General features: G+C 51.9%; 1 protein-coding gene across 1 annotated transcript; it reads left to right on the forward strand.

The window, feature by feature from the left end:
• Positions 1-6,108: 6,108 nt before the first annotated feature.
• Qprt (quinolinate phosphoribosyltransferase) lies at positions 6,109-8,120 on the forward strand. Its single transcript, XM_059257819.1, has 4 exons — positions 6,109-6,145; positions 6,686-7,221; positions 7,447-7,578; positions 7,689-8,120. Exons 1-4 carry the CDS (start codon positions 6,109-6,111, stop codon positions 7,905-7,907), a joined length of 924 nt encoding a protein of 307 aa, XP_059113802.1. The 3' UTR covers positions 7,908-8,120.
• Positions 8,121-11,263: the final 3,143 nt, after the last annotated feature.

Consider the following 11,263-nt stretch of genomic DNA (forward strand, 5'->3'; position numbering starts at 1 on the left):
AAAATGCATGTTTTGGTTCCTGACCATCTTATTCTTGCAACCCTGAGTCACAGGAGGACTAGAAAAATCTTTTGTTCTCATATTCAGTCTCCCAGCGCATCCCCTTATCCATCTGAGTTTCCTGGCACTGGAAGCTTTTTGGGAGGGGTCAGCAGAAAGAAGCTGAGAACGTTCATTTCCCAAGCCGAAGAATGAGGTAATAACCCATCAGACCTGTGTGATGAAAGGATGTAGCTTGGTGTGGGTGCCTACCTGACAAGCGGTAAGGAGGTGGCTGCGTCTAGACTCACAGGCTCAGGCTCCTTTTGATCTCCCCCTCCTCTCTCCTGACAGGCTCTCAGTCAGCAGCCCAGGCTGGCCTCAAGCTCTCTTGATGCCTCAGCCTCGGGAGTGCTGAGGTCAGTGAGGGTACCACCTCTCCTGGGGTATCTTGTCTTCCTCGTGCTCAGTTTGGGGCCACTATTCTGTGTGATTGGCAAACGGCTTGTGACATTGGTCGCAGCACTGGTTCCTGTTCACTTACGTGGTTAAGTCAATGAGTTTTAGTAACTGAACTGAGTCGAATGCCTTCATCACCCTAAGAAGGTCCCAGCCTGTTAGTTCAGCTTCAGCCTCTGACACCCACTGGAGTCACGTGGATGGTGTCATATTACACAAGCATTTGTGTTCTTAATTTTTTTAAATTTTTTATTGTAATTTTATTTTTATTGCTTTAGACATTGTCTTTCTACATAGCCCTGGCTGTCTCAGAACTTGCTCTGTAGAACAGTCTGACCTCAAACTCACAGAGATCCACCTGCCTCTGCCTCCAGAGGGCTGGGATTAAAGGCATGCACCACCATGCCCAGCAATTTTTTTTTTAATTTTTAAAATTACATTTATTTATTTATTTATTTGTTTGTTTGTTTGTTTGTTTGGGTATGTAAATCAGAAGATAGGAGTGGGCCTCTCCTTTTATCATGCAGGGGCCTGGGATGGAACTCAATTGGTTAAACCTGGTGGCTGGCATCTCTCCCGAATGAGCTATTTCTCTGGCCTTAGCCTCAAACTTTTGTTTGTTGTTGTTGTTTTGTTTTGTTTTGGAGTCAAGGTCTTGTTATGTAGCCCCGATGGCCTGGAACTCACAGAGATCCACTTGCTGCTGCCTCTGAAGTGCTAGGTTTAATGGTATGTGCCACCATGCCTGGCCGGCCATAAACTTCTCATCCTCCTTCCTGGGTTTCCCAAGTTCCTGGTTTACACCACCAATTTAAACACTGGTTTTAAGCACCGGCTCTTTGGGATGGGCACTGATTACAATCCAGACTTTTGTGCTACAGCTGTGCTCTGCCACTGAACCTGCTTCTCCAGCTGGAGCCACTACCTCCTCCTCTTCCCCTCCACCCTCCCCCTCCCCTCCCCCTCCCTCTCTTTCTTTTGAGACAGGTCTCACTATTTGCTCTGGCTGTCCTGGAACTCACTCTGTAGACCAGGCTAGCCTCGAACTCACAGAGATCCGCCTGCCTCTGCCTCCCGAGTGCTAGGATTAAAGGTGTGTGCCTCCACGCCCAGCCTTGCTTCTTTGTCTTTATTTCTCCCTCTTTTCGTTTGTTTATTAGCATATGTTATTTGTCAGAACAAAGCGTTTCATACATGACTTCAGTGGACTTTGACCTTCCTCCCCATCATCCTCTCGGCCTTCTCAAGCCTCCTTCCTGCTCGACCTCATCTTCCCCCAGACAGCTTCCTTCTACTTTTATTGTTTTATTTTTCAATCTAGCCTCCACATCTGAGAGGAAACATGTAATGTTTGTCTTAACGTGATTTCCAGTTCTAACCATTCTGCAAATGGTATAATTGTGTTTTTCTTTGAGGCTAAGGCTTCCCTGTGCACCTACACAGTGTTTTCTTTATTCATCCTGTTGGTGGGCACTGGGGCTGACTCTGTGACTTGGAGATATTTGAGTAGTGCTGCAGTGAGCCCCTCTGAGCCTGGGACTGGAGCCCAGCCAGGATCTGCAGCAGCTACATCCAAGACAAGGTTTCTCTGTGTAACAGTCCTGGCTACCCTGGAACTCACTGTGTAGACCAGGCTGGCCTCAAACTCACAGAGATCCACCTACCTCTGTCTGTCTCCCGAGTGCTGGGATTAAAGACATGCGCCACCACCGCCTGGCGCATCCCAGTTCTTATGCTGCATTTGAACATTCACTTATCCCCCCCCCCCCCCCCCCCCCCGTAGAGGTCATGAGGACAACCTGTGTGAAAGTCAGTTCTTCCCTTTCTCCATGTGGGTCGCAGGGATGAGACTCAGGTCACCAGGCTAGGCAGTAGGCACCTTTACCCTCAGCCAACTCGCTGGCTCTGAGCTCGGCTTTTAACCTTCCTATGTATCAGTCTTCGTTGGGATGTGAGGGAGACTTGGAACACGTAGATACCTGGGATCCCCCACCCCCAGATTCTGATGCAGCTGACAGTTAAAACAGGCTTTCCAGATGACCCCAGCCACGCTGCTCTGGGTGAGGGCCCTTGCTCAGCACCCGAAGCCAGCGGCTCACACTCACCGCCTCCACTTCCTCACCTCACAGTGTAATTTTTGACTGTGACCTTGCAGCTCTGTTTCCATCACACACTACCCAGACCGCTTTAGCCAAGGCCTCTTAGTCACAAAGTTGCTAAGTCCAATGACCCATTTTCAGTCTTCCACTTGAATCTCCTCTCCACAACCCCCAAACATCCGCTCTTGACTCTTCTCTATGCCACCTCAGCCACACCTCTGCCTGCACCTCCTCCCTGCTGTGCTCAGACACCATGCCCAGTCTCGCTATTCCTCACGCCCCTGTCTCCTGGGAACAGACCCATCTACCTCCTCTACGCACCATTCATGTTTCTCGTAGGTGGCGACGTCCACACCTGCAGAAAGCTGTCTGTCGTCGTCTCCCCCCCCCCCCCCCCCCCCCCCCCCCCCGCTGCCTTCACCACACAGCACCACCCCAGAACACTGAGATTCGGTTTCTACGCTTTTTGAAATGGGAATAACCCTTGTGGGGAGGCTGAGATGAGGCGGCATTCTGTGGTACCCACATGCCAGGGCTCCCCATGCCCTTCCCACCTTCCCCTGATGTTCCTCTTGCCCAAACTTCTGTCGTGGGATGACTCCTGCTGTCTGTGTTCAACCACTTGGAAGACGAACCCGAGGCTTCGATGCCTAACAGCTGCCAGTTGGGCAGATTTGCTCACCCCGGAAGCAGCTAGCTCTCACATCGACCCTTGCTCTCCCTCCCTACGCCGCCGCCTAGGTTTGGGGCTTTGCCACTCTTTGTTGGGTGCCTTGTTGATGGCTGAGGTGAACTTTCCAGTAAAAACAATCCCGGCATTTCACTTACAGCTCTGTGGTGGTTCCTGGATCGGCCCAGATTCCTCTTAGCTTCCGGCTCCTCCCATTTCTCCTGAGTCTCATCCTCAGCTTTTCAGCTTCACATCCCTCTGACCCCAAACACCTCTGCCTGGCAAACATGACTCATCCTTCTCAGGGACACACAGTCGCCTCCTCCAGCACCCACCACACTTGCAAGATGCTTCAGACATTTCTTTAGCCAACACACCTACTGTTTGCCTGACGACGTCCCTCGGAGCTTAGCAGTCCGGGGTCTCTGCATCATTATCCCTGTTACAGACAATAAAAGGCTGAGTTGTGGCCTGAGGTGAGAGAGGCTGAGACACTATTGAAACTCAGGTCATTCCCTGCAGTCTTTGGGCTGAGTCACTCCACCAAGTGGCCTCTGATGGCATAACTACCACCACATATTTGCTATAGCAGTATGAACTTGTCAATATTTGGCCATTTTTACAAATTCGCTTCTTTTCTTTTCCTTCCTTTCTTTCTTTCTTTCTTTCTTTCTTTTTATTTCATTTTTAGGCAGGGTTTCTCTGTTTAGCCCTGGCTGTCCTTAAACTCTGTAGACCAGGTTGGCCTCGAACTCAGATCACCTGCCTCTGCCTCCGGAGTGCTGGGATTAAAGGTGTGCGCCACTATTTATTTATTTATTTATTTATTTATTTATTTATTTATTTATTTATGAGACAGAATTTTACACAGTAGCCTAGGCTGTTCTGGAACTGTGTATGTAGCCCAGGCTGGCCTCAAACTTGTTGAAACTCTCCTATTTTACCCTTCCACAAGCTGGGATTACAAGTCTGAGCCCCTAGCTGTGCCAGCCAAGTAGCTGGAATACAGCAGAAGACTGGACAGGAGTGTGGTGCAGGTTGCTGGGACCTTTTGGCCTAGCAGGGTCTGTAGAAAGATCAGAGAGCAGAATGATGACTGGAGCCAGGGAAGGGACTATGAGGTCTGAGAGTGGCAGGAAGACCCACCCACCGCCATCTCCACGGCAGCTGCTCAGTCAGGAGTGTCACCACAACCAATGGGAAGTGGGGTAAAAAGTGAAGAGGGGCAGGAGCAGTGATGTGAACCAGAGTTTTCACAGTGGTAGAGGTGTCAAAGACAGCGGAAGTGGTGATGCTCACCTTTAATCCCAGCACTCAGGAGGCAGAGGCAGGTGGATCTCAGAATTCGAGGCCAGCCTGGTCTACAGAGCGAGTTCCAGGACAGCCTGGACTGTTACACAGAGAAACCCTGTCTCAAAAAAAAAAAAAAAAAAAAAAAAAAAAAGGGAAGGGGACAGGAAGCAAGTGATAGAGCATTATCATCCGGAACTCTGACTGTAAAGCAAGAACTCTGAATACAGTGCAGGCAAGTGGGAGTTCACAGCCTAGGAGCCCAGCAGGGGCCAGTGGTGCGGAATTACTAACACGAAGTCCTAGAGGTCAGGAGGCATTCTGACCGCACCAACTCAACAGGATTCTCAGCAAAACTGCAATTCAGAGACCAACATGGAAGTCCACAACTGTTTGGGGAACTGGATGTGGTGGCTCACACCTGTAGTCCCAGCCCTTGGCTGCCTAGCGTTCAAGGTCAGCTTGGGTTCCATAGTGAATTCCAGGACAGCAGGGGCGAAGGAGAGGGGGTGGGGTGGGGGCGGGTGTTAAGGGAACCAGACAAGTTGCGTGAAGGTTGCAGCTCCTCTACAGACCGACAGGTGGCAATGTTGCATCGTGTCTGGGTCTGGCTCTGCAGTGGCCAGATTCTGCAGCCCTAAAGGCTGGAAGGTCCTTCAGTTGGTGAAGGACCTTAGCGACGCCATGCCCCTACCCTTTATTCCCTCACCTTCGTCTCTGGAACAACACACAACCCAGCCTAGTCTGCAGCCGCGCTAAGGCGTCTAGTTCTGAACCTGCGGCCGCCTTGCTGCCGTGCGCTCTCGGCAGATTTCCTTTCCTTTCCTACGTGGTTCTTTGTGGCTGTAAATACCTGAACTTCCGGCTGTGGGTGAGGCTCGGTGGTAGAGCACTTTCTAGAAGCTCAAGGCCCTGGTTTAGATCCCCACCATAAATAAAAATACTTGATGTTCCAGAGAAAGCTAGGAGAAAAGAGACATAAGCTGTCGGCCCGCTGGAGGGCTTCAGGGCATAAATAGCTAATCCTTCTGGGAAACACAGACGGCTGGAATGGAGGCGGGCAGCCTTCAGGTGTGCTTAAGTCGGTTACCCATGCTGCTAAATACGGAGGGCCTTGGTGGTGCATGCCTGTAACCCCTGACACTCGGGAGGTGGGCTGACTGGGAGTCCAGGCTATCCCGGGCTACCTAAGCAGGCCATGTCTCCAAAGAACAACCCGATATTAAATATCTTATTGGTAAATACTTAGCTTTGAGCCCAGTAGTAGGTTTGATATATAAAATACAAGACGCCAAGTCACGTTTGAATTTCAGATAGCAGGTCACATTTACTTACAAGTTGTTAAATGTGTCACCTGGGGCATACTATACAGGAAAATGAGCTGAGTACCTACGTCCTCAGATTTTATAACAGAGCAGAGGGGCAGTTGGCAGGAACGGGGGGGGGGGGGGAGGCGGCAGCTGCTGTTCAGGGCACAGAGCTTGAATTCTGAAGGGGGAGGCTGTGTGGGGTTAGTAAGACTGCTGGACTCAAATGTGTTAGGAGATGCGTCTCACGTTGTTTCTCTAACTGTAAGTCAATTAAAGTTAAAAACAGGATGTATGGCGGGAAATGACTCAGTGGATAAAGGTACCTGCTGCCAAGCTTGGTGAGCTGAAGTAGAGTCCCAGGAACCTACATGCTTTAGAAAACCAACTCTTGAAAGTTACCCTTTGACCTCCACGCAAGAGCAATGACACCTGCATACACACACACACACACACACACACACACACACACACACACGATGCAGAAAAAAATTTACAAAAAAGGAGGCATGGTTTGACAGGAAGGAGCAAATGCCCCACGTCTACATTTTATTATTGTTGTTGTGGCTATTTTGAGAGGAGGTCTGATGAGGTCCTCTCCTCAGCCTCCCGGAGTGTGGGGATTACTGGCCTGCACCACCACACCCAGCTTCCTTATAAAACTCTTGGATGCTTATTGAAGGTTTAACTTTAGCTAGGTGCAGGGTATTTTTATCTACTCTGACAACCTGGTCAGCTGGGAGACCCCACGCTCTGTCCCAGCCCAATCTCCACCCTGATTGGCTAGCGCCCTATTGCCCATGCAGTTGAATATATTCGTGTCGACTCTGGCTACGAGGGAAGAAGTGCAAACCAACCATGGTCTCTCTGGTTCCCTGCAGGCCTGCAGCTCCTGCTGCCCTCTACGACCCTAGCAGCCCTGGCGAACAGCTGGCTTCAGGAAGACTGCCCAAGCCTCAATTTCGCAGCCTTGGTCACCGGGTCGGCTCCAGCACAGGCTGCACTGTGGGCCAAATCCCCGGGGGTTCTGGCCGGGCGACCTTTCTTTGATGCCATCTTTACCCAACTCAGCTGCCAAGTGTCCTGGTTCCTCCCAGAGGGATCGAAGCTGGTACCTGTGGTCAAGGTGGCAGAAGTCAGGGGACCTGCCCACCACCTGCTGCTGGGGGAACGGGTGGCCCTTAACACCTTGGCCCGCTGCAGTGGGATTGCCAGTGTGGCGGCGACAGCTGTGGAGGTGGCCAAGAGCACCGGCTGGAAAGGGCATGTGGCGGGCACGAGGAAGACCACTCCGGGGTTCCGACTGGTGGAGAAGTATGGGCTCCTAGTAGGAGGGGCTGCGGGCCACCGCTACGACCTGGGAGGGCTGATAATGGTGAAAGACAACCACGTGGCGGCAGCCGGCAGTGTGAAAAAGGTGCGAGCCTGGAGGAGACGCTGTTCTCACTCGGGTCCGCTTCTGACCCTCATTCCAGTCCCTCCACCAGAGTCTACCAGCCACTGTTTGGTGACAAGGGACCCCAGGGTCAGGGATGGCATCTGTAAATGCGGGAGGCCGACTTCCTTTTTGCCTGTGATTCAAAGCCCAGCTCTCTGGGCTCTCCAGGGTCCCATCCTCACCCTCTCTCTATCGGCCCGGCAGGCCGTGCGGAGGGCCCGGCAGGCAGCTGACTTCGCTCTGAAAGTAGAGGTGGAATGCAGCAGCCTGAAGGAGGCCTTGCAGGCAGCAGAGGCTGGCGCTGATCTGGTACTACTGGACAACTTCAAGCCTGAGGTGAGGTGGATCTGACTCCTGGACAGGGCCTGTGGTGGAGGTGGGAGGGTGGGGGGTGAGGGTGGGGTGGGGTGAGGCGCTCTCACCTCCCCTTGCCTTGTATCTTACAGGAGCTGCACCCCACAGCGGCAGCACTTAAAGCCAAGTTCCCCAGCGTGGCCGTGGAAGCCAGTGGGGGCGTCACACTGGGCAACCTCCCCCAGTTCTGTGGGACCCACATTGATGTCATCTCGTTGGGGATGCTGACCCAGGCTGCTCCAGCCCTGGATTTCTCTCTCAAGCTGTTTGCTGAAGGGGATACTCCAGTGCCTTATGCCCGCAGGTCCTAAAGCTGAAGAAGACACCACCAGTATGCATTACTCTGGCTTGTTGGCCCCCTCAGGTCGCACATTTTTAGGTTCAGAGGTCAACAGGATACACCTGACACTGGGGCCTCCCACTGGCTCTGCCGCCACCAGCTTGTGTGACCTGCCGGGGCTGATTTTGATTTTGCTTGCCTCAGTTTTCTAATCTGTAAAATAGGTCTCATAAATGTTCAACCTTGCTGGGCTGTTGATACCAGCTACCATATAGCGAATGGTCAGTAAATGCTAGAAGTCAGCACCGCTCAACTATTTTAAGACATAAACTTGTTCAGACACTACCTTCTCGAAGGGTGGCCCCCTTAACAAATGGTGTCTCATAGCAAGCCTCTGGCAGGCGGCAGCTGACACCACATGGCCTCATGTGCAGCTGGGGACATTTGGCAGGAGACAGCCACTAGCTAGCACAGCCCAAAGCTCTCTTTACTTCCTGCAGTGTTGGGGACGGGGCCAGGGCCACAGGCAAGAGCTCGAACACAGCTCTGTCCTCAGCCCTCGTCCTCCCCCCCTTCCTTTTTCTCTCCTCCTTCCCCTCCCCCCTCTGCCTCATCATGTAGCCTAGGCTGGCCTTGTACTTCTGGCTTTCAATGTGATCCTGTGTGTTGCCGTTCAACCCACGCCTCCGCACCTGACTTAAAACAGCTCTTTCTGCATGTGTAGATTAGAAACTGTGAGCATCAAGAAGGCGCGGGTAGAAATGCATGGCGGTTCTCTTTTTATACCAGGAGCAACATCTTATATTTGAAGGTGTGTGGCATCAGGTTTGCCCTAGCTGGGACATTACCCCTGGCTGGTGCCTGAGGCACTACCATGACCTCACCTAAGCCTGGAGTTCCTAAGGCAGTTCTAGGAGGAACATGGCCATGAGCGGTCCTAGGTGCTGGTGGTCCATGAGGTGACTCTTCCCAAGGGCTCCCTCTGCCTCTTAGAGCCCACGCTTCTCACGCCTTGCCACAAGGAGAGGAAAAATTCAGCTCTTTCCCACAAAGTCCCTATCCAAAGGGCCCTAGGTTGACTGGTGTCCCTTGGGGGCGTGTAAAGGCAAACACTCAGCTTACTTCCGTCGGAAGCCCCACAGATTGAGGCCCACATCATCCAGACCCCTGCTCTTGGCAGACTGTGCATCAGGAGGCCCAGAGTTTCTTGGCAGAGATACTGGACAGAGCTGGCTGCTGTTCTGAATGGAAGGGGCTGTTCTCGTGGACATCATGATCTGGATGTGCTACATGACACTGCCCACATCCTCTCTGACCCCTGCCTGGGTCCTGTCCTTCCTCCAGGGGCAGCACGACCACACTCTTAGCAAGGCGGTCCAACTCCAGAGACCTTAGGTCTTTGAGAGCCCCAACTCCTTCCTCCTTTCTGAAGAGGGAGAACCGAGTCCCCACAGAACTGGGCACTGCTGGGCCCGGTGCAGGAAATATGGGCCCAGGGATGCTCCAGTAGTCAGCAAGCCCCAAATCTAGAATTCCGGGTGGTACCAGAGCCTGAGAGGGGCCACAGTGGGGAATGTGTATTAGGAGACCCAAACTCATGCTCCAGAATCTAAAATTAGTGAGTGAGCGGGGCGGTGGTGGCGCACGCCTTTAATCCCAGCACTTGGGAGGCAGAGGCAGGTGGATCTTTGTGAGTTCAAGGCCAGCCTGGTCTACAGAGCAAGATCCAGGAAAGGCGCAAAGCTACACAGAGAAACTCTGTCTCGAAAAATAAAAAACAAAATAAAAAATAAAAGTAAAATTAGTAAGGCTGGAACAGAGCAGGTGGGCTGTACCCAGTGGCAGTACATTGCATCCCACACATGTCACATCCACAGCATTGCTGTTCTGTTTTTCCTTTAAGACGCAAGCTCATGTAGCCCAGGCTCTCCCAGGACTCACGATGTAGCCAAGGCTTGTCTTGAGCTACTGATACCTAAGCCTTCACCTCCCAAGTGTTCGGATACCAGCATAAGCCACTCTGCTTGGCTAATGTTGTAATTATTATTATTTTTTATTTATTTTTATGTGCAGTGGTATTTTGCCTGCATGTATGTCTATGTGAGGGTGTCGGATCCCCGGAACTGGAGTTACAGACATTTGTGACCTGCAATGTGGGTGTTGGGAATTGAACCAGGGTCCTTTGGAAGAGCAGCCAGTGCTCTTAAGCCCTGAGCCATCTCTCCAGCCCCAATTATTATTATTATTATTATTATTATTATTATTATTATTATTAGTTTTTTGAGACAGGGTTTCTCTGTGTAGCTTTGGCGCCTTTCCTGGAACTCACTCTGTAGTCCAGGCTGGCCTTGAACTCACAGAGATCCGCCTGGCTCTACCTCCCGAGTGCTGGGATTAAGGTGTGTGCCACCACCACCTGGCACTTATTATATTTAATGAACTCTGTCAGGCTGAATTTTAAGCTCAATTTTGAACTCAGAAATGAGTAGCCCCTCCAGGATTCTCTGAATCTGTGAACTGGGAAGGGATTCCATTACCAGAGGAAAGCAAATAGACCCAAGGCACCCCAACGCAGCACACACTCTCCTCGCAGGAGAGAGGAGGGTGTTGGTTTCCAGGCAGAGGCAACTGCATGGGCAGAGGCCCCGAGGTAGGTAATGGCTTGCAGTGTGTTTTGAAATAGTTGCAGCTGGGCTCTGGAAAGCAAGATGACCAGGGGATGGGCTGCCTCCAGACCACAAAATGGTAGGGCAGAGGCTTTGGACTCTGTCCCAACGACAATCAGATTCAAGCTAGAAAATGAGATAAGCCTATTTTCAGGGCAGTCAGTCTTCCGAAGGAAGATGCGTTTGGAGAGATGCAGGGTGGCTGCAGGGAGTTGGAAGGAAGCAGTCTGGGGAGGCTTGAATGTGGGCCTTGCCAGTGGAACAGGCTCCCGTGTGGGTAGAGCAGTGGTTCCCAACCTTCCTGATGCTGCAACCCTTTAATACAGTTCCTCACGTTGTGGTGACCCCCCCAACCATAACATTATTTTCATTGCTTCTTCATAACTGTAATTTTGCTACTGTTATGAATCGTCATGTAAATATGCAACCCCAAAGGGGTCAAGACCCACAGGTTGAGAAATGCTGGAGTAGAGGCTAGAACCTCTTGGAGGGCTCAGGGGGCAGAGAGAGGCTGGGTGTGGCTCAGGGGGCTGGAGGGAGGAGATGGCAGAAGAGGAGTCTCCCTTCCCGCTTGGTGGTTGGTTTCCTGGCCAGCCTGGGACTAGGGCTACAGCATGTCTCCAGGCTGGCCCATGCCCAGTGCGAAGCCCTTTGACAAATGGCCAAATTGACTTGGCATCATCTGGGCAGACTGGAGGATGAGAAGGGAAGGGGCAGGGAC

This window comes from Peromyscus eremicus, chromosome 1 (genome assembly GCF_949786415.1).
Source record: "Peromyscus eremicus chromosome 1, PerEre_H2_v1, whole genome shotgun sequence".
NCBI lineage: Eukaryota > Metazoa > Chordata > Mammalia > Rodentia > Cricetidae > Peromyscus > Peromyscus eremicus.

What these genes read in the sequence shown, in the direction of transcription:
- Qprt (XM_059257819.1), top strand. Translation starts at nt 6,109, where the DNA reads ATGACTCAGTGGATAAAGGTACCTGCTGCCAAGCTTG. An exon ending in GGTACCTGCTGCCAAGCTTG is followed by an intron (nt 6,146 to 6,685) that starts GTGAGCTGAAGT and finishes GGTTCCCTGCAG; the next exon opens with GCCTGCAGCTCCTGCTGCCC. An exon ending in CAGCCGGCAGTGTGAAAAAG is followed by an intron (nt 7,222 to 7,446) that starts GTGCGAGCCTGG and finishes TCGGCCCGGCAG; the next exon opens with GCCGTGCGGAGGGCCCGGCA.